The 23,171-nt window shown below is 45.2% G+C and overlaps 1 protein-coding gene across 8 annotated transcripts in view; it reads left to right on the top strand.

Moving 5' to 3' along the window:
• The window catches only part of FGF1 (fibroblast growth factor 1), a 117,481-nt gene that overhangs the window by 73,655 nt on the left and 20,655 nt on the right, over positions 1–23,171 (top strand). For 4 of the 8 annotated variants that reach the window (XM_064596100.1, XM_045894444.3, XM_064596101.1 and 1 more), the window contains 3 exons: positions 1,277–1,479; positions 14,305–14,408; positions 18,394–20,553. In XM_064596100.1, the coding sequence (XP_064452170.1) occupies positions 1,311–1,479; positions 14,305–14,408; positions 18,394–18,588 (468 nt within the window). In that variant the 5' untranslated portion in view covers positions 1,277–1,310 and the 3' untranslated portion in view covers positions 18,589–20,553. Of the gene's footprint in view, positions 1–1,276; positions 1,480–14,304; positions 14,409–18,393; positions 20,554–23,171 lie in introns of those variants that run through there. The other 4 variants (XM_064596102.1, XM_064596105.1, XM_064596104.1 and 1 more) reach the window with 4 other exon arrangements.

Genomic DNA, 23,171 nt, shown 5'->3' with positions numbered 1-23,171 from the left:
GGCCATCGAACATCTGTAAGCTTCGGTGTCATTTTAGAAAAAATGGGGATCATATGAGTGTCTGTCTCAAAGAGTAATAAAGAAGGTCACATGAGCTAACTTGTACCCCAGAACGTGTGAATGATGATGATCATTATTATTATAATTGATATTATATTGCTATATTTGATAATAATATAATTGATATTACTGATGATCACTGTGCACAGCCAGCACCTGATCACTTTTGTAAGGAAGCTCCCACATAGTTTTCTGGCTCTTCTTTGCCTCTTCCCTGCGTATCCCTGTTGTCACCAGCGCATTGTTCTCCTAAGTGGTGGGGCAAGGAGATGTTTTAAAATTCTAATGTTTATTACTTTTGCTTTTTAAAAATTAGCTTTGTGTCACTGATGCATTTGTACATGATGATATAAATCTCTATAGGGTGGGTGTCTACACTATTGGAGGATTATACCATGTAATATGGCAGCTGCTGTGTCAGAATAAATATGTCTCGTTAGAAAATAATGAGGAAGAAGACGGCCTTTGTACAAGGGACAGACCCACCTTCTCTGTGTGATATGAGGACGTACGGAAAGCTGGGGAAGGATAACTGGCAGACCCTTCATCATGATCTGTCTCATCCAGGTTCCTTTGGTACAGCGTCTGCCCTATAGAACCCTCCGGAACACGTGCCATGTGCTTGTTCCCCGCTCCACTGCTGTTCCTGCCAGCAAACCCTTGACGCATGAACCCTTGGCAGTCCCTACTGTGGGCGGTCTGCAAGGCCTCCATCCCTTTTCCTATGGGTCCCCAACAGTCAGGCTATCCGCGGGGCCGGCAGTCCCCAGCCAAAACAGTGGGAGGATGGAGAGAAAAACCTCAGTGCCGGCCTCTCGGCTTTTGTGGGTTTCAGCCAGGGCCCAGGTGTTATTTTAGTGCAACTCCAGTGTTTAATTTGAGGATGTGTGTGGATCAGAAGGAGGGACCAAAACATTATTTTTTTTCCCCTTGGCCAAGTGATTAAATTTGAAGTTCTAAAAAATGCACAGCCTGGTCCAAAGCTGTGTCCAATTGGGAAGTAAGAAATGTCCTGAAAATCCCTCCCGGGCCAGAGACCTTTATTCCTTAACCACTGCCCACCGCACAGGCCCGTTTCCTGTGGCCATCACCTGGGCAGTCTGTGGTTACTAACCCACCAGGAGCCCCGTGCCCTGAGGCTCTCCTCCCCTTCTTGAAAGGGGACGCAGCACCTTTGCCGGTGGGACATTCTACAGGGTTGTCTAATTTCTTACAGCCTTGAAAGCGCCGTAACCAGCAGCTGCTGAGCCATGGCTGAAGGGGAAATCACAACCTTCACCGCCCTGATGGAGAAGTTTAATCTGCCTCCGGGGAATTACAAGAAGCCCAAACTCCTCTACTGTAGCAATGGGGGCCACTTCCTGAGGATCCTTCCAGATGGCACAGTGGACGGGACAAGAGACAGGAGCGACCAGCACAGTAAGCACCCATCTCTCTTACAGCCCCCTGCCTTCCTGGTGTCTTCCTTAGTCAAGGAGGCGAGCAGGGAAGCTATCTGCCTAGGGCTACCCTTTCTCTTCCCGACACGCTCAGCGGCAGGGTAACATAAACGTGTACAGGTCTAGGTGTGGGAAATAACACACTGTGAGAGCTACAGCCTACCTAAAGGGGTCCTATAGCAAGATTGTAAAAGGACTATCTGTTGACCTAACATAACTGCTTTGAGATCAGATACAGCTGCCAGTGTTCAGCTGTTGTGGGTTTCTTTAACTAATGAAGAAGGGCCTGGCCCCCAAGGCTGGTGAGGGCCCTGCCTGCTCTCTGACAGGAGGATCCACGTGAGGCAGGGGGGCAGTCAACCCTACACAAAGACCTGGGCTCAGTTTCATGGTCATGGACGCTCCAGCGTATGTTCCCACCGGGCTTGATTTGCGAAATCCTAGCTCATAATCATAGTCTTACACATCGTAAATTATGCAGCTTTTGCTCTGCGTATCATGCAGATGTGGTTGTGGTAACCGGGAAGGGGTAAAGTCATTCTCCAGATCTTACAGAAACTGGAGAGCGAGAGCAGTGGGAGCCAAATGCTGACTATCTCTTCCGGGCTTTCCTGCCAGCTTAGCTCTCAGAGGGCGTTGATAAATGGACGTATGACTTTAGAGAAAAGAATCGTCGTGACTATCTAAGAATAAAAATCTCTTCCTTCTGCTTTAGTACTTTTCACGGTGGTGTGTCTGTTTGATATTAGGTGTCTGGGTCCTACTGTGATGTTATCAAGGATTCCCTGAGCCAAAAGTTGGAACTAAGTTCCTGCTTAGAGGGTCAGTGATCTGATGGGTAAAGCACACTGTGAATCAAGAGAAGAAAAGTGTAGAGGTAGCAAGTAAGGGTCTACAGAACAGGCTTGAAAATGAATGCAAAATACTGACCTTGATGTGATATACCAAATAGTCTTAATTATTCATGTAATATGCACCAAATTGCAGGCTGTAAGCACAAATGACCACCTCAGTGGTGCTCACTCTACTTTTAAATGCAAAGGTCGTGGGGTCGGAAGCCGCCATTTATGGACCAGAGGCATTGTCTCTTCCTTCCCACTCACCAGGCAGACCCTTGAGATAAAGAGCAGGAAGGCTGATGTTGGGACTTGCAGTTGCAGGGTCAGATTTTTGGGGGGGTTTGTTTTGATGGCTTGTCTTCAAATGGGCCTAGCAAATGCCTTATATTTGATGGAAACTAGGTACCGGAGTGAGGCAAAAAGGACTCTATTTAGTACATTAAACATATATATGTATATAAGTAACATTTACTGCAAACAAATGGACTTAGATTGTAGTCCATTATGTGAGGCAAGCTGTACAATTTGCGTGATCTGCCCCATACAACACAAGGGAAAGAAGTTTTAATTCCTCTGGGATTTTAAATGTTTCTCCTAAGTCTTACCCATCTTCTGAACCAATGGGAATGCTCTCTGGTGCTCAGACTCTCAGGGGAAAGACAACCATTATGCTGTGTTCCTCAGGGTTAGGCTGGCTTTTCTGGGAAATCTTGAATTCTGGGAAAACAAGACACTACAATTAGGACTTCCAAGTACTGGAATTTCTGTGCAAATGGCATGTGATTTCATTGTTGTCATCCCATCATTAACACTATCAATTGCATTCTGGGTATGTAACATTGGGACAACTTCTGAAAGTGCTGTGAATTTGGCCACCAAAGCCGTCAGGAACCCCTGGAATGCAGCACCAGAAAGCTGTAAGAGTAGGTGTGAGGAGGTCTACATCCAAGTAATGCTGGATCGACTGTTTGCCAAGTGACCTTGGGCTAATTATGTAATCTTTCTGGCCTGACTTTTCTCACTTGTAAAATAAGAATAATACTACTTGCATCACTGGTTTCTTGGGAGGATTAAATGACATGATCGAGCACAGTGCCTGGCTCAGGGTAACAGCTCAGTACAATACTGCTGTTGTTGTCCCCCATCACATAATCAAGGCTTCGATATATTCAATCCAGCATGTGGAAATACAGTATAATATTTGAGGACCTTCCCTTCATTTTTTCTATAATATTGTCTCCCAGGAAGGTCAAGGGTCTGGATTCACATTTTGATTCAGGGCCTCTTTGGCAACATTCAGAGTTGTGTTGGCCTATTTATTTACTCTAGAACTAGGAACATGGGCCAAGGAGGACAGAAATCAGAGTAAGTGGGGGTGAGTGAGCAGAAATCCATCTCTCTACTTGTGAAAGCCAGGAGAACGGGATAATTCACATACTCTCTGCAGACTCAAGGGGCCCTAGATTTGGAGTCAGAAAGCTTGAGCTCATATTCCTGCACATCACTTTCTGACTGGGACAGCACTGAACAATGACCATTCTCCCCATTTTGCATAAAATGCTCTGCAAAATAAATGTCAAGTCCCCCAGCCCAAGGACCCTTCCAATCACCCCTCCTGTCTAAAAATGTAGATGTCTCCAGTGTTCCCAGCTGTCTAATCTTGGGAATAGTATTGAGACTCAGCTTCCCCATCTGGGGAATGGGAATAATAACACGGCCCTGTGTGTCTGAAAAGTCTTAAAAGATCGTGCAGGCAAGAGGACTCCCAGGCATGGCTGTACCCACTGAATGTGGTTCTGTCGCCCTCTACTGCCCAGTGGCGGTACTGCCACACACCGTCTTCATTTCAAGGGTCATTCTGCATCAGAATCAATCTGGACAGGGCAGGGTCGGAGACAGTAGATGACCCTGGCTTACCAATTAGTACCGTCTGGCGAGGGGATGGTTTCTATTCCTAGATCATTAGTTTGAGCATGACTAGAGATTGTGGTCACAGGTACAGAGCCATACCCTTAAGACTTCCGTGAGGAAGAATATTTCTAAAACCCAATCAAATATTGAAATGAATCTACATACCAGATAGAACTGCATGCCTTCCAGCTCTACAAGGCAAAAAAAATAACTCTTTTCACAGCTTCTCTTTGTCGGCAACCAGCGGATCTGCCCTGGGCAAAACTGGGATGTTTTCAAAACTTATCATCTTCCTACTTCCAGGAGAGTAAGTTTCCATGTACCTAACACAAGGCCTTTCTTGGAGTGGTATAAACCTACGACAGATGCTTGTGCGCAGGCCACTGTAATGTAGGCCTGAGTAAAATGTCCGCCTAACTCCTCAAACCACGGCTGTAGGCAACCGTCCATACAGGCTGTGACCATCTGTTACAACGCCATTCTAGGAAAGCCAGGCAACACCAGAGTAAGAGCTGCAGACCTTGAGACAAGGCAATGGGTGTTAAGGTGCAAGAAGATTCATGGTGACTCCTATGGCTTTCCTGTGGGACATGGGTAGATGGCGGCATCACCTTGAGAGGGAGAATCCTGGAAGAGGAACAGGCACAGGGAAAGATGACCAGTTTCATTTCAGACACGGAGTATTTGAGGAGTGCCTCTTGTACCATGCATATCTCCTGGTAGTTATAATTACACTTATTGTGTGAGTATTTAACGGTTTCCCCACACACACACTAGGCTCCCTGAGGTTGGGGACTTTGTTTCTTATAGTTCAACAATGCAATTCTGTGTCTAGTACATTGACTGGCACTTGGCATAATGCCCAATAAATGTGAATTTGATGAGTGAATGAATTGTATTCATGGCAGATAAATTCAAATTCAACAATAAATTCAGTAAATTTATTGAGCACCTGATATATGCCAGGCATTGTGTTAGATTCTTTCATTTCCACTTAACCATAATCTCACAAGGTTATGAATTATCATCACTCTACAGACACTGAGCTAACCGGGCCTGTGGCTGGTTAATAAGTGGGAAAGTTTAAAAGAGGTCCATAGCTTCTTCTTCCAATACTAAGGCTCTTTCCATATACCACTACGGCCCCTGACATCAATACCATGATGGTGGTCTTACCCCATGAACTGATTAAATAAACATAGTGGAGGGGCGCCTGGGTGGCTCAGTCAGTTAAGCATCCGACTCTTGGTTTTGGCTCAGGTTGTGATCACAGGGTCATGAGATCGAGCCCCGTGTCAGGCTCCGTGCTCAGCATGGAGTCTGCTTGAGATTCTCTCTCCCTCTCCCTCTGCAACCTCCTGCTCGTGCTCTCTCTCTCTCTCTCTCTCGATCTCTTTCTAAAATAAGTAAATAAATCTTTAAAAAAAAAAAAAAGAAAAACAAACCATACTAGATTCACACAGCCTGTCACGTGGATCAGAGGGGTGTAGGTGCAGCTCCCTGTTCACTAGCTCCTTGTCCCCCTGGGGAAGTTACTTCCCCACAGGCCTCTGTTTCTTCATCTTAAAAACAGTTCCCATGTCCTAGGAAAGGAGGAACCTTAAGAGTGGTATAGCACATAGTAGGGGCTCCAAAAATGTTATTCGTCATCACTCCTAGGCTTACTTGACTTTCTTCCTGTAACCATCTGATCTCTGTAGGCTGTTAAGTTAAATGAATGTTAGCCTTGCTCACGGGATTTAGTCTTACTCTTTATCTCGGTATCGCCAGGACCGTCTAGGTTTGGCGCTCTCAAGGCCTGAAATGTAGGAAAAATGTGCCCAGGCCCAGCAAGCCCTGCCCTGTCTAACTTCTCTGGCAGAGAGAGCAAGCTGTGGCGGGCAGAGCAAGGAGGGGCTCCGTGCTCCATTCTGTTCTTCCTGCTGCACTTTCTTCTCGGGCAAAAGGGGACATGATTTATTCCTCAATGGGTTGAATACCTGAACGGTGACTGGAGAAGAACAAGTTCACGAGCATCCCAGATCTGCAGCCTCCTCCGTGACCCACACCCCCTTGCCTCCCCAAGCACACAAGAGGCTGTGCGGGGAGCAGGATTACTGGCACTGCTCACCGCACAAATGGAAATGTTCCTGAGCAAAGTGTGTGCCAATCAAATATTTATGAATCAAACCACATCCTAAAGGCACTAAGGGAGTTCACTGGTCAGAGGAATGTACTTTGCAGCCCTTTATAAAGGGCAGACTCCTCTTCAGTGAAATCCCTCCCACCTCCTTGTTTGGGGGCCATGCAGACTTCAGTTTCTGGTATGACTCGGCACCCCGTGGTAAAGGCACCTGGCTCCCCACCAGCTTGGGCTGCAAGTCAAGACAGTTTTTCAGATCACCAAGGTGGGCAGAACTGGGCCCTGCTTGCAGAAGCCACAGAGCAGGGCCGGTCTTCAGGCAGAAATGCTCCCTCAGCCCCTGCAGGGTGTTCCCACCTTGGTGGGATGTGATGCCAGAGGTCGCCCTGCCCCTCCTCCCACTCACCCCTTATCTGGTTATACAGAAGAGATTTTTCTAGATAGACTCCTTTTTTTTTTTTAATATCCACAGTCCAAGGACTATATCAAAATTTTCCAGGCATCTTTTTTTCAGACCCTAAAGCAGAAGCAGACACCTTTACACATTCTAAGAAAAGTCTTTTTCATATATATATATATGTATTCCAAACCACTGGAATTTTTTTTCCACAAACTCACTGTTTTTTTTTTTTTCTTCTCCATTTTTCTCTAATGTTTTACGGAGCCCAGCTTGGGGCTACATTTTAATTATAAATGCCACTGACATAAAACAACCTCACTGAGTTCTGAATGAGGCTGACCTCACTTTGGGTAAACACAGCAAAGGACGGGAAGTCTCCGACCCAGAATAAACTCGGCACGTAATCTTTTTTGGCCTCTCTTTGGAGAGCAGAGGTGGAAAGCAGGCTTCAAGGCCACAGACGTGCTACCAAAGCAGCACCTCCCTCTGCACTCATTTGTCCCCTGAACGCACCAGTTGTAATCTTATCTTTAAAAATTTCTAGGGTAGGAGAGGAAGACGCGAGGATGGCTTGGGGCTCGGAACCATGGTGCAGTGCCCCAAAGCTCACTTCATCTTGGCAGTGGTAGGCTCGTAACACCTTTCCCTTCTTTCTATCCTTGGAAAGTAAGAATCATGTATCTTCCTGTGAATAAAAGTACTGCTAAGAGCTAAGGGAAGGTACTGCGGAGAAGAGAAAACCAGGGATATAGACATAGTTCTGCAGAAAAACAGGCACACTGCCTAGTTAGGGGCTGGCATGTCCACCCAAAAGCTCTGGGTTCACCTTGATGTACGTTCCTCCAAGTAAAAAGCACCGTGAAGGGGTCCAAACTATAAGCCCAGGGCAGGGAGGAGCACGATCCACAAAGGTGGAAATTACATTACAGTATTTCGACATTTAGTTTTGATAAATGGGCCATTCCTAAACCAGCACACCCTTCTGCGTTTCCTAGTAAAGAAGCAGGGCTCTGGATGCCACTGGGCACATGATGGTCACAAATCCACCAAGCAAACACTTACAACCTGTGTATAAAATATGTAGCCCATTTTTCATACTGCTTTGTAAATTTGACTTTCTCTAAGAAGCTTATGTCTATTTAGAGTAACTTTAAAAAAAATTTGCTGGTGAGGGGCAGAGAAGAGGCCCGGCTGGGGGCAGAGAAGGCAGGAGCCCCAGATAGTGGCAGAGCCTCTGTGCCTGTGCAGGCCGTGGGGGCTGGGAGAACTGGGGACCACAAGAAGGCAATTAAAAAATAAATAAATAAAATAAAACAACAAATTAAAAAAAATTTTTTTTAAATTAAAAATTGCTTCCATTTCTCCTGCTAAGTCAAAAGTGGAACAACAAGTACTCTACGGACTAAATGACTTGTCTCATTTTTCAAAAAGTACTTGCCCTTTCATCCTGGGGATGTGACAGAGCCAAGGACCTTCCTGTCACAGACAGCAAGTCCTAAATTCCCTGCCCGGGATGAAGAAAAGCTGTTCCTTCCTGTTTGCTCAGGTGTTAGTTAACCTGGTGGAAGGTGCTGGAAAAGGAAACTGAGCAGAGAATGGGGGGGCCCTAGTGCCCCCTCACCCCTGTCCTGCCTCATCAGCTTTCCTGGCTCCCTGTAACCTCCCAAGAAGGCTCACCTTTATGGATACCTAGGTTTGGGTCTACACAGGGCCTGGGTCAAGCCTGAGCTGGGTCATAGGGCATCAGGGGGGAGTCAGGAGCAAGCAACGGGAGCCTTGGTCAGCTCTGAGTGTTTGCCCATTGACTAAGAGCAGAGCCTTATACATCAGCTACGGCCCCGAAAAGGAGAAGTCCATGGTCAACAGCAGCCCCATCACCCAGACTGAACCAGGGTCACCCGGTGGCTGGGTTTGCCCTGGAATTGTGCTTTTAACAAAATGAAGAGCTAGGACAAAGGGGAAGTTCCTCCCACTGCCCTCCCCAACTCGGCCCTTCACCTCATCCTCCCCAGAGCAGCAACTGGTATGAATTTGGTCTGAATCTAAGGCACATTTTCCCATTTTAGTCCCTATATATTCATGACCTATGCACACTGTTCTGTGTTTTATACAGAACTTCATCAAGGATTTACTACATTCTTTTGCAATTTGCTTTTTTTCACCCTACATTATTTTCTGCTTTTCTTTGAAAGATAAAATATATATATTTTTTCTACCTAATACATACGTGTATCTACCAATAGTATCTAGTACATATGAAATAGAGAGTTTCTGCTGTAGCCGTTGGACTTATGTTTGCTTGTAGCTGAAAAATGAGTGGAGTTTCTCTAGTGTGCGTCTTTATCATTACAGGGTCTGAGCCCCCTCGGCACCCGGGGCGGGGTCCCTGGGTGGCAAAGGGGTGCGAGTCTCTGCACGCCACAGACGGGCAGGGAATGTGTGCTGACTGAGCAGTTTCCAGGCCGTTGGGTGTTGCTGCGAGAGGGAGGAGCTGTTGCTGGGCCAGGCTGTGTGGCTACCCCTCCCCTTTCCGAGCCCCTTTCTCACACACACTCCTTCTCGCTCCTCCTGGGCAGCAGCTGCCGGAGGCTGTAGGTTGAGAAGACTGGAATGGAGTCACTCGAGGGAGCCAGACACCTCGTTGGTTCCACAAGCAGCCCTAGCTGGGTGTTACTCCTTCCTGCCAGGCCTGCTCGCAGAGGATATATGTTTAGGAAACTTAGCCAGAAAGAAATCCAGTGAAAATGAGCTATGAAACTTGGACATCCTGGAGAAATAATATTTACAGAGGAAACTCTTGAGACGAACTCTCACCAGTGCAACAACGTTGGGGCGTTGGGGCTCATGGCTGAGGACTGAGTCCTGTGCCAAGCAGCTCCGGCTCATGTGTAACTCCGTGAGGCCTTCACGTGGCCAGCATGGGAGTCCACAGTCCACAGAGGGCGAACTCGACTCCACCTGCCCACCCCCCACCCCGAGAAAGACGAACGGAGACTAGGGAAGGCAGAGAACAGAAATGAGCTAGGAAATGAAAAGCTTTCTAAAAACGTCCCTTGCTGATAATGATGTGTCCGTGTAGGTCCATCAGTTGTAACAAATGTACCACCGTGATGGGGGTGTTGGTAATGGGGGGCTGCACACGTGTGACAGCAGGGGATATACGGGAAATCACTGTGTCTTCCCTTCATTTTTGCTGTGAACCTAACATGGCTCAAAAATACAGTCTATTTAAAAAAAACCTTGATTACACAAAAGGACCTGTCCTTTGGGATTTCTGCAGCACCTATAATGTGTTTGAATAAATACCTACATAATGGGTGGGTAGGTGGAAAAAAGTCCCAGGCAACCAACCTAGAGCTACAAATGGGATCCCGGATGACTATCCGCCATCTGTACATCTTGTCTGACCTTGAACACAAGGGGATGTGAGAAGAGAGAATTTGGCTGGATCTGGATCCATCTTTCCCATCACTGGAGCCCAAGGTGTTGTATGAAAGAGAAGAAAACACAGGGTACTTGCAATACTCAGAGCTGGGCTCTGGTCACGATGTGACTCCTGATTATAAGTATAATGTTGGGTAAAACATTTTGTCAGCAAACTTCAGTCTTCCTCCCTACAGGACAAAGCCACTGCCACCTTCCTCCAGACAATGCTGGGAGAAGCAATGAAGTCACCGTAGCTCCGTGGAAATGACAGTGACAGTCCTGGGCCCTCGCCATGCATTAAATCATTTAATCCTCAAAACAATTCCATGAAGCAGGTACTATCATCACGCATAAGGCAACAGAGCTAAATAACTTGCCCAATGATCACACAGCTAATACACAGCCAAGCCAGAATTTGAATTCATGTAGTTTGATTCTGGAACCCACACTCTAATTTTATACTGTTTATACCAGGATAGAAACTAGCACGATGCCTGGCATGTTTAGGTGATCCATACACAGTCCCTTCCCTTGGTCTCTCTTAAACATAGAGGATTATGCTGAGAAACTGGCAGGAAAATGTATGTAAAACTTCTCTGAAAACCATAAGATCCAATGAAAACACAAAGCACTAAAAAAACCCCAATTTTACTGAGATATCATTCATATACCGTAGAATTAACCCACTTATGGTGTACAAGTCAATGGTTTTTCTTTTTTTTTTTTTTTTAAGATTTTATTTATTTATTTGACAGACAGAGAGATCGTGAGAGCAGGAACACAAGCAGGGGGAGTGGGAGAGGGAGAAGCAGGCTTCCCCGCCAAGCAGGGAGCCCGATGCGGGACTTGATCCCAGGATCTTGGGATCATGACCTGAGCTGAAGGCAGACGCTTAACGACTGAGCCACCCAGGCACCCCCAGTGGTTTTTCTTAATTCACAGAGTTGTGACTATCTCCACAATCAATTTTAGGACATTTTCATCTCCTGCAAAAGAAACCCTGTACCTCTCGACCAGAATTTCCCCTTTGCTCTCCCCACCCTCGTCCTCAGGCCCTGGCTACCACTAATCTATGTCCTGTCTCTATGGGTCTGTCCATTCTGGACATTTCATTTAATAGAACCATACAATATGCGGTCCTTTGTCACCGGCTTCCTTCACTGAGCACGTTTTCAAGGCTCATCCATGTTGCAGCACGTAGGAGTACTCCATTCCTTTTTATGGCCGAACAATATTCTGTTGGCGCAGCACTGCTGTGAAAGGTATTTACTGAGATGTTAGAGCTGGGAAAAACTTTAGAGACTGAATGCAAAGCCTTCCCATGTTACTGATAAAGAGCCTGTGGCCTCGAGGTTAAGGAGCCTCGCCAAGGTCACCCAGCGGGCTGGTGGAAGAGCCCGGAAAGCTCTCAACTCGGTCCCTCTTACTTCATTCCACAAAGCATTACTGGAAACATAATTCAAAGTGCACAGCTTATTGATGATGGGCAGCAGGATCATCTCTGCAAATATTGGCCTAACATCATCCATTTGACAAATCTATCTTGGCTGAACTGGTGGGCAAGACACAGTGGGAGGTGTTGCAGACCTACGGGCAACAGGACAGAGACGATCCCTGTTCTTTCCCTGGGTACACATTCTCCCAGGGAGGCAGGAATAAAGGAGCAAATCCCTAAATGACAAAAACAACTGTTCGCCGTATAAAGTGCCACAGAGAAAACAAAGGACTGAGAAGGCGGACAATGGGGGGGACCCAGGTGGCATTGGCAGGGGCAAGGTTGTATACAGACAGTTGTGGGGGCCTTGAGTGGGAAAGGCCTCTCTGAGGAGGAGGCATTTAGGCTGGGGCCTGGAGGAGGAGAAGGACCAACTGTGTCAACATCAAGGGTTAGAAAGTGCCAGACAAAGCGTCAAGCGTGGGAGGTGGGAGAGAGCTTGATGTGTTGGGGGAGTTAAATGGGTGGGGCAGGGTGAGTGGGCGAGCAAGTGGTGTGGTGTGAGGCTAGAGCAGAGGCCCAGATCATGATGGAGGCCTTCTGGCCTGTTCTCTCATGACTACCCTCTCCGACTAACCCAAGTCAGGAGGACCCGTGGGAAAGGAGATCAGTGGCTTCCTGTGAATTAGATAAACTCCACTGACCACAGGAAGCTAGAGGAGACCCTAGTCTCTGTAGTGAACACTTCCAAGGACAAGAAAACTGCATCTTCAGTAAGGTTGAGTAACTATGTATCACTCTCAGGATGAATCAGAAGATAAGGAAAACAGAGGGAAATGAGAAAAAACAGACATATTAATAAGGAAGCGGTTAAATGATCATGGTGTAGCCACATAGTAGAACACGGTGCAGCTGGCAAAAAGAATGAGGTTAACTCTTTCAGTGCTGCACTGGCAAGATCTCCAGTTGGTTAAGTTTGTGTTAAAAAAAAAAAAAAAAGGCAGGAGGGATAACATGTATTTGCCCAGTCGCACAAGGGAGGCTGGGGGACAGAGGCAATAGAAGGGAGACTCTGTCTCCTCTTAACACGGTTTCCAAGTTCGAAACAGGTGAATGTATTTCCTATTCAAAGAAATTGAATAAAGCAGGAAAACAAAGAAAAGGCAACGAGGGGTCTCCAGCTGCCAACCAGAATCCAGTGTTCCTTCCAGCCCACACTGCCCCTCAGCCTCTGACTAAGCTGACCCTTAGGGAGGTCAGCTTATGCTCCCTGGGAACGGGGTGCTCACTGGTCCTCAGTTAGATTTTTCACCCCTAGTCATCACGATGGTTGTGATGACTAGTCTAATGACCAAAGAAATCATCCAGAGAGCCCAGACTTAGTTTTGCTTCTCAAATGTGAGCCATTAAAGGATCTCCCCCTCTAGAGCCACCAGGGGGAGAATGAATAAATGAAGAATTATTGAGTGGCTGTCGTACTCCAGGTAGTGGTCCCACAGTGGGCAAGCCTCCTTAGGGTTATTAATCAGTGTAAATGGGGAGTCTAACTCAGAGGAACTCAGCTCCTTGCCCTCAACCTCATAGTTTCCCAACCGCAGCACTATTGTCCTTCTGGGCTGAATAATTCCTTGTTGTGGGGGCCACCCTGAGCATTGCAGAATGTGTCACAGCATCCCTGGCCTCGACGTACCATCCTCACTGCAGCTAACACAGCCCAAAATGTCTCCAGATGTGGTCAGATGTCGCCTGGGGAACAACAGCACCCCAGGGTGAGAACCACTGTTCCCATCCCTGCACTTCCAGACAACTGCTTTGTCTTCCCAGTGAGAAGCTGGGGTTCCCCTCTGCCTCTGTCTCAGCTGGGCTGTCGCAGAGCCTGGCAGTTGACTGAACTTCATGGTGGGAGAGTTCCCCGAGTTTCAGATGCACTAATCAATCCAACTTCCTGGGAACCTCTCTGTCTGGGAAAATAACGCTATCGGATTTTTTTAAATAACAATCTAGGGGCGCCTGGGTGACTCAGTCGTTAAGCGTCTGCCTTCGGCTCAGGTCATGATCCCGGGGTCCTGGGATCGAGCCCTGCATTGGGCTCCCTGCTCAGCGGGAAGCCTGCTTCTTCCTCTCCCACTCTCCCTGCTTGTGTTCCCTCTCTCGCTGTGTCTCTCTGTCAAATAAATAAATAAAATCTTAAAAAAACAAACAAACGATCTATCCGCGAGAAGCTCCCATGGCAGAACAGGCTGGGGCCCTAAAAAGGCACCCCCAAAGCAGGTTGCTAATGAAAGCAAAACGCACTCAGGCTGGCCAGCTGCCCACCCTGCAGCACCTAGGAGAGCGAATGTCGCTCACTCCCTCCTGTGGTTACTTCCCCGCCAGGAGGGGACAGAAACAGGAAGTGCGTGAGGGGTCATTCTGTAACCAACAGGGGGATGGAGGGCACGCCCACCAGCATCTCTCCTTCTCTCAAGAACATCACTCCCAAAGGGCAGCTTTCTTTGGAGGGCAAAGAAAAAGGAACTGTATTTCTATGTTTTGATTAATTTGAGGCTCATCCTTGAGGGCACTGAGAAATGAATGAGCAGAATTTTCCATGGCTAACTGTCCTGGCCGCCAGGCCCTATCGGCAAAGGTTTAGTGTTTATTTACTTTTGCTCGTGTTATTTTTGTTTCAGTTCAGCTGCAGCTCAGTGCGGAAAGCGTGGGGGAGGTGTATATAAAGAGTACCGAGACTGGCCAGTACTTGGCCATGGACACCGATGGGCTTTTGTACGGCTCAGTAAGTATGAGGCTGACATGCTTCCAGACACGGCCAAGGTTTGAGGTTTCCAGAAATCGTGTTACACTGAGTGATGCAAACTATAAAGCAACAATTAGTCTCTGTTTGTTTTTTTTTCCAGCAGGATTCCCACCCTCTACCGTGCCTTATTTTAGGCGCAGGCATGAAAGACTTTCTTGTGGTGCTCTCTCAAAGTACTCGAACGTATTATCACCTAGACACAGAGGAGATATTGATTGAAATTTTAGTAACTCCTCAGTCAATCATTTCAGAATACCTATTTCCACTTCATTCATTCATTCCAAAAATGTTTCTCCAGCACCACTGCATGCTGTAAGCGTGTTCTCTATGCTTTTCACAAAAATTATAGAGCCTAGACTCTAGCATGTGACTCATCACCCATAAACCTTCAGCAAGTGCCTCCTGTGTCTAAGTACTGAAGGGATGTGGCAATGAATGAGCTACATCCCTGTCTGAGCATTTACTCAGGAGCTAAAAATCCTCCACATCTTTTGCACCATCCCTCCTCTGGGTAATGCTTTACACAGGTTTGACTCAGTATATACTGGTCTTTGTGAAAAAAGAATGGAAACACACAGTGTGATTTTTGCCCCTATTGGTATCTCTGGTAGAAGATTTAAATGGAAAGAGAACTAAAGCCAATGGACCCAAGTTTTGAAATGATTTCTGAATCTCAGTGATCCTTTCTCTATATCCTAACAATTGATCATTGAGGCTTGGCCAAACTCCTTTCTTCCCTTTTATGAAGATGTCTACAAAAAGGCAGCTAGTAGGGGGTTTTGGTCGGCCCCCTTTAACTTACATCAAATTGCCAAGGGGCATGGGCACAGAAAACTGCCTCTTAAAGCTGTCACTTCAGCCAGGGTTCAGGATGTGAGCACAGTTTGGTCTTTCAGGCCGTCTGCTAAGGGTCAGGAGATGAGACTGTCAGAGTAATGAGCAGCCTCCTGTAGGCTATTTGCTGAAATATGGATTAAATGGGACAATTTTAAAGGGTTTGGAGCTAGGCAGTGACTGCTACATAGGAAGTAGATTTTTTTTTAAGATGGTTCTTCTACTTGGTAATAAAATCAATCAACCAATCAATCACTGAATCTCAGACTCAAAACTGAATCTCAATTCTCTGCAACTTTGGCAAGTTACTTACCTCCTCTGAGCCTTGTCTAAAATGAAGATAGTAATTGCTGGTGACTACCACATATAGGGGTTAAGAGGGGTCAGAGAGACAATGCACAGAACCCACCCACCAATGTTGCTGACACACGGGAGGTACCCCATCAGTGAAAGTTATAAGACAAATAATAAGTTAATAAATCCCTTCTCCTCATTATTTCACAGGTTACATTTTTAGTTTATGGCTTTTCCTCTTTTAAATCAGTTTTGATATTTAATATAATCTTCTTTTACTTGTATAAAAATATTGAGGGAGAACCCCCAAATCCAATTTCCTCTGGGCTCCCACTGTAGTCCTGCCCATCACTGTACTTCACCTGAAATATTCAGAGGGTAATCTTAATATATTATGCCTAATAATCTATATATTTCTCCACTAATAATGACAAGTTCTAAAATATCTCAGAGCTCTGCCTCACACTCTTAACCAGTTTTAGGTATTAATCCACCCTGCTACAAATTTTTATGTCTGTAGAAAGGACATACTACTTTAAAAAATAAGTTTGAGAGGCTATATATCAAAACATTAATATATGTATTTCTAGGGGTGGTAAGTGGCTAATTTTACAATATGTGAATGCCTGTCTTATCCAAATTTTCTACAGGAGGCATATGTCACCTATTTAGTGGGGGGAAAAAGTGTGCTAAATATAAAAAAAGAGAATAATTTTTAAAATAGTCATGAATCAACTGTTAATCTCCAGGCCCTTGGCATTGCACCAAATGCATCACAACTCCTGACAAATCCTGGTTGAGGGACAGACGGAGCTCCTCTGATGCGGCCCTGCTGACTCAGTCTGTGACTCAGCCGCTCTGTGTGTGTCAACTGCCGTAGTGTAACAGAGACATCAGGGGAGGGACTTGGCCGTCCTCACCTGCGTCACAGAACGCAGGCCTGAACGCCCACTGAGGGGTGCCATGGGAGACCCTCCCTGCAGGGAAGTGGGTAACCCACACACGTCCACAACTGCCTACCTCCTCCCACACCCAAAAACGTGCATCAACCGCTAACGTCTGGATAAGTTCCTTTAGGGGCAGCAGCTACCCAATTAAATATTAGTTGTCTCCCATCTTATTCTAAAAGGATCCAAAGTGTCTCACCCAGATGTCATTGCACGAGACTACAAATGAATAAGAAGCAGGAAACATCTTGTTCTGTAGTTCCTTACTAATCAAACGTGCCCACAAATAAAGAATAATGAACAACAAGATCGGAAACCACCAGGAAGGGCATCACCCACTCCTGTGGGTGAAGAGATAACGTTAAGATCACGTGACTTGGAACTGGAGCAAAATCAATATACAGCATACGTATTTTATATCCAAATATAATAAATGTATTCTAAAATCCTGATGAATAGGAAGTTCAAATGCCTGGGATTCTTCCCACTTTCTAACAGATGAACTCCAAATAAAACAGTAATCGTTGGTAGATATTTTTAAAGTAACTGCACTATTGAATATGTCGTAGTGATCTTTCCAGCTTAATAAACTGGCAACTGCACTGGATTCCACTGTATGGATGTGCCCCTAGTCACTTAACCAATCACCTTTCCATGAAGATGTAGGTTGCTTCGAATGTGTTCCCATTATACCAGTACTTCAAAGACCATCCTCGAAAATACCGTTTTACACTTGCTCAACTATCTCCCTAAGGCTCAATTCCTACAAATGAAATTGCTGGGTCAAAGGTAATACATATTGCCAAACTACCCTCAGAAAATTGCTACCAATTTATCTCACCAACAGTGCGCAAAAGTGCCTATTTCCTATGCTCTCACAATACTAAGCATTGCAAATTTTTTTTGTTCTTTTCAGATATTACAGCCAACCTGTTAAATTGGTTTTAACTTGCATTTTCTTGTGAGATTGAATGTTTTCATAGGTTTATTCCCCCCCCGCTTTTTCTTTAAAGCAGAGATAGCATGCCATTTTGCTAATATCATCAGCCTCTATCTGTATGGCCTTATCTATGTCCCTCCGTGTTTACATACGTAAAGATAGGAGGAAGTATGTTCATCACTGTTAACAGTTGCCTATATCTGGGTGGGTGGCTTTGGGGTGGTTTTTAATTTTTTTTTCTTTTTTTAAAGTAAAGTTGTGATTTTTTTTTAAAAGTGCAATTCTTTAAAAAAAAATACAGTGCAATTCTTTGTATAAGTAGGTCTTTTTATACATAGGAAAAAATAAAGCTATGTTCACTTTTTAACAATTTTAAGTTCCAGGATAATGTTTCACGCTTAGGATACATTTTGTACAAGTGTTTATATCCCTAACAAAGCTAAGGCAAAAATGCTGATATTGTTAGTGAAAGTCACCAGGATATAAAATAATATTAGTAGGTTTTCATTTATTTTTCAATCCAAACTTAAAAACCCTCACCACATCATGGTTTGGTTTTACCGATTTTGGCCTTTTTTCAGGGTCATGTCCATGTGCCAGGCCTTTACAGAGACAAAAGGCTCAGCCCTGCCCTTGATGTGCTATGTGGTCATTCGGGATCTTCCCAGCTGGGAACTCTAGGGTCCTGAGGACAGCAGATGGAAGGGAGCTTGCAAAAACAGTAAATGAATTTGAAGGCTCACTAGGTGCTGGGTCCTGTTCTAAGTCATTACCATTACCATTACCCTCAGAGACAGGTCCCATTATGATCTCAATTTTCCTGAAAAAGAAACTGAAGGACAAAAGGGCCTCAGTAAACTCTCCCAAGGTCACATGGCTAGTAAACAGAGAAACCTCACTGAAAACCAATCACTAATAATTCTACCCTCTTTCGGTCTTATCTTTTTAGCAGACACCAAATGAGGAATGTTTGTTCTTGGAAAGGCTGGAGGAAAACCATTACAACACCTACACCTCCAAGAAGCACGCCGAAAAGAATTGGTTTGTTGGTCTCAAAAAGAACGGAAGCTGCAAACGCGGTCCTCGGACTCACTATGGCCAGAAAGCAATTCTGTTTCTCCCCCTGCCAGTCTCCTCTGATTAAAGAAATCTCTTCTGGGTGCCGACCACTTCAGAGGAGGCTGAGGGGTCCTCACCCAGTTGACCCCAGATTGTTCCCTTGACCATTGGCTGCACTAACCCCCGGCCCACAGAGCCTGAATTTGTAAGCAATGCACTTCTAAATGCCCAATTCACTTTTTTTTGCAGAACCTCTTACCCCAGCACAGTTTGGAACAGAGGGATCAAATTGCTTCTAGAGGCCAACAGGCTGGTCAGTCTGGGCGTGTGGCATGTCCAGTTGCCTCCGGGCACCTGCTGTAGGCTAAGCCTCTCAATGCAAAGGTGTGGCCAAATCAAGTGTGTTCAGGGGGCTGCCATGTGAGTCATCAGTAACTGCATACAGTTCCATCTACTGAGTAAACTCTGTCTGTGATTCCCCCAAACATCTGGCATGATGCCCTTTTGTCCTTTCAATTCCCCACATGTATTAGCAGAGAAGCTTATGGCTAGGTTAGGGGAAGGTAGTGTTCCAGGGGTAGAAACTGGGATGAAGAAATCAACCTCTCACCCCCCCACCCCCCAAGAAGAGAAGGGACTAAAATGGCAAGGGGAGATTGGGTTCTGGTGGACAGCTCAGAAGGATGGGCTCTCAATGCAGAATAAACAAAGGATGGGAGGCTTAGCCGCAAGAAAGGATAAATGCATAGCTTCAGAAGTCCTTAGGATGCCTTGACTTTCCCAAGATTATTAGGCAGCAGGAAGCCCCAGGATGATGTCTAATGGGCAGCATCAGAAGTGGGCTCTTGGATAAAAGCAAAAACATCCAATGTTGGTAAATTCATTTGGGTCTGCGGTGTGGGAGTGCTGAGAAAGAAAGGAAACATGAGCTGAGGGGACGGCTTTTCTTGAAAGAGGTAGATGCCAGAAGTGAGGAGGAAAGAGAAAACAGAGGATCTGGGGTCCCAGGCAGTGCTTACAAATCACAAGCGGATCGGGTTCGAGTGTAGATTCCGGTGCAGCGGGTCTGGAGTGCGGTCTGTGTATTTCTAACATGCCCCGGGTGCCGCAGGTGCTGCTGCCCTCCCCCCGCCCCAATTTAAGTAGCAAAGTCCTGAAGAATGCAGTACAAAGGAAGGTGGCTCAAGCCCCCTGATCCTCTCTCGCCTCACCCCTAGAAATGTACACACCACGAATCTTCCTGAGCATTCAGGCACCATCCGCAGCAGTGATGCTGGTGTGAAGGAACAAGGACTTAAGGCGCTTTGGCCCAGTGCCTATAAAATACCCATTTAGAAGATATACAAAAGCATACTTCAAAAATGTTAAACCCTCACCAACAGCTTTTCTCAAGAGACCATTTGTGTTACGATTACTTGTATAAATATGCTTCCTGCTTAAAGTAAACTTGACCCAAGTGGCTAGCAAATTAGAAACACCATTCATCTCTGACATATGATACTGTTGCCATGTAAAGGCCCTTAATAAGCCATTTACATTTACTGTGAGACTGTATGTTTTAATCACATTTAAAAATATAGAGCTCAAAGGCAGTTAACTGATTAGCATTCAGCCGCTGAGAATAGTAATAGGCTATGATGTATAAGCTCTTCAATTATCTACTACTTATACTATGTTTACCTATAAAAAGAGATTGTACTTCATTTTCCATTGTGCTATTACAAATTTTCCTTTGAAAGTACGGACTCTGAAGCAAAGATATGATAACTGTGGATAAAAACTGTTGAGAATATCAGCTCATGGTATAAGGAGCTGACATGACTAATTGAAAAATAATTCCTTACTAATTGAGTTGTCATGTTTATGATGGGGAAAAAAAGACAATTTGTGAAAGTTCAAAGCAACGGTACAACTGAGGAACTGAACTAAGTTCACACTATGGTTGATAATATCATTCTGCATTTGTGCAGAAAAATGATTTCCGAACTTTTTGTTTTTTGTAACTTGGATAAGACAATGCTATTTTATTTTAGTAAATGCTTACAGGCAAGTTGGGGATCGTGCAGTGTGGTTTAACATCTCCTTACTCTGAAGATCTGGCAGGAAAGGGTACCCAGAGAGGAAATCTAAGATATTTATAATGGTCCATAATTTTTAGTGTATGAATCAAATTCAAATATAACACTGGCCAAGAAAAATTAACTGTTGCTAACAGATGAGACGGAAGTCTGTGGTTTCAGAGATCCAAAGCAGTTAGAAGAAACACTACCGTGGCCTCCACAGCCTCCGCCTGATTATTCATGCATTCATTCGTGAATATTTATTTAGTGCCTACTGTCTGCCAGGCACTGTTCTGGGTACCAGGGCCCCTGGAAACCTTGTCTGTCTGGTTCGCTGCTGTATTCTCTCCCAGGGCATTATATTTATAATGAAAGATGTTGTGGATTCATTTACTTCAGTCAAGTTAAAACGGAGACTGTGTAGGTTCCTGCTGAATAAACAGCAAGTCCCAGAAACCCAGATTCTGAAAGAATTAGCAACACCCAGTGTAAGATAAATCTATCAAGGTGTCAGAGGACATGGCAAGGTAAACCTAGTATTTTCAACCGTAGAACCATGTCCACTTCAGGGGGACCTCTTTCAAATTGGGAAAAGAGCCTGTCAGATCTTATAAGAGGGGAATAGTGGGCAGATCCCCCGCCATCGGGAACATGCTCTAGTTCCTTAACGTGGAGCATTCCTGTTGCGCTCTCTCCCTTCCTTGAGTAAGTCATGCAGCCATCTGCTTGTCACATGCCTCTCGTTTGGATTCATTTTCAGGCCAACTGTTAAGAATTGCCTGACATTCTGTACAAAGCATCAGGAGCATTTATGCTTTTTGTTTTCAATTTATTGTTTTCAACGCGGAGGTGGAGGTGGTTAGTGATCTGTTTCCTTGGAAGGGATGATAGTTAGAGCCTCCTCTGGCCAACAGTGGGTACTTATCGAGAACTGACTAGAGCATCAAGTGTTCCTGAAGATAAAGGTCCTTGCTTTGTATCAGAAGCAACCGAGCCCAACTGCTCGGCCTCGGGGAACATACTGCCTAAAGCAACCGAGCCCGCTGGCTGTGAAGCAGACCTCTGATGAAGAAGACATCTGTCATTTTACATCAGTGTCTCCCCCCCCCTTTTTTTTTTTGGCACCTTATAAGTATTAATAAATGTTCCACTAAAAGGTGACAATGTGTCTCTGAGTTTTAGGACATCACAGGTCTCATCTTCCTGTGGAAGGTCTTCCCCTGGCACCTAGCAGGTGTGGCTGCTTTGTTTTCTAGATATAGCTTGTCACCGGATAGGATACCTTAAAGGCCAAGAGGAAAAGTTAAGGTAGAAACATTTTTTCATTTTGTTTGGAAACCTAAGGCAATATTACTGTTTTTCTAGGGATCCATCAGGGAAGTATATTCAAAGGGATTTGCTCCCTGAAGAGCCAAGTATCATAATGAACTCAACTGATACTTTTTTCTTCATGGTATAAATTATGAAAATTTATGCCACTATCATACAGTTGACCAGCCTGTGCTTAGGCAAACATATATACTGTGACCTGAAAAAAAAATTTAAGGACTTACAACTTTAGGTCAATGGCAAAAGGTGCATCTCTTGCATCTCAAGTGCCTTAATGAAGAGTAATAGGTTTGCCCATCAGATTTTCTGAAATTACTATCATAGTAAGCAACATCTCTTTAAATAAACTTCTCAATCTTAGTACTTTATTTTATTTATTTTTTGAGAGAGAGACAGAGCATGAACAGGGGAAAGGGCAGAGCGAGAGGGAGAGAAACAAGCAGACTCACCACTGAGCAAGGAGCCCTACAAGGGGGCTCCATCCCAGGACCCCTAGATCATGACCTGAGCTGAAGTCAGACTCTTAACCGACTGAACCACCGAGGTGCCCCTTAATCTTAGGACTTTTTTTTCTTGGGAAAAAGCATACCACTGCCTAGACCTCGTGGCAGAATCAGATCACACACACAAACACTCACACACACACACACACACACAGGCTCTCACACACATACACTCACGTGTACCTATTAATACTGGCTGGGCCGTGTTTGTCCACTCTACCAATTACACACCACAATCAATCCCTCCTTTTCCTTTTAAAGTCACCTAAACCCAGTACTTTCCTACTCTTTGAGCTTGATCCACAGTAAGAACTACATTTTCCATAACAACCCAGCGCATACATATCCTTGTATACACACACAACTGAAACAAAAACAGCAGGAAGCTATGTACAGGCGATGCATTCTTTTCTGTTACATTCCACTAAAAAATGCTGGTCAAAGATCCATTAAATTGGGTCACAACATTAACGGGTTACAACCACAGTTTTTTGGAAAACACTGGCTCAGAGCACCTGGTCTTCTTCCCAAAGATGACGAGACCCAATTAGGATTACTAATCATGCAAAATGAATATAACGATGCAGATCCCACAGGTAACCACTGCCTGCAAAGCTTCCAATGCTTTTAGCAGATTTCTGCGGGCAGAGCCCTGAGGACTTTGGCCCCCTCCCCTCCTTTGGAATTCTCATCACTGTGGGGCTTGAGGGCATTCCCTCCCTAACTTCCACAGTCTTCACTTCATTCCTCCCTCTTGCTCTCCAGCGCCACCCCCC

This window comes from Mirounga angustirostris, unplaced genomic scaffold (assembly GCF_029215605.1).
Source record: "Mirounga angustirostris isolate CCGP_5_RB_7025 unplaced genomic scaffold, mMirAng1.0.hap1 SCAF_7, whole genome shotgun sequence".
NCBI lineage: Eukaryota > Metazoa > Chordata > Mammalia > Carnivora > Phocidae > Mirounga > Mirounga angustirostris.
This window is presented reverse-complemented; position numbering and strand designations above follow the sequence as displayed.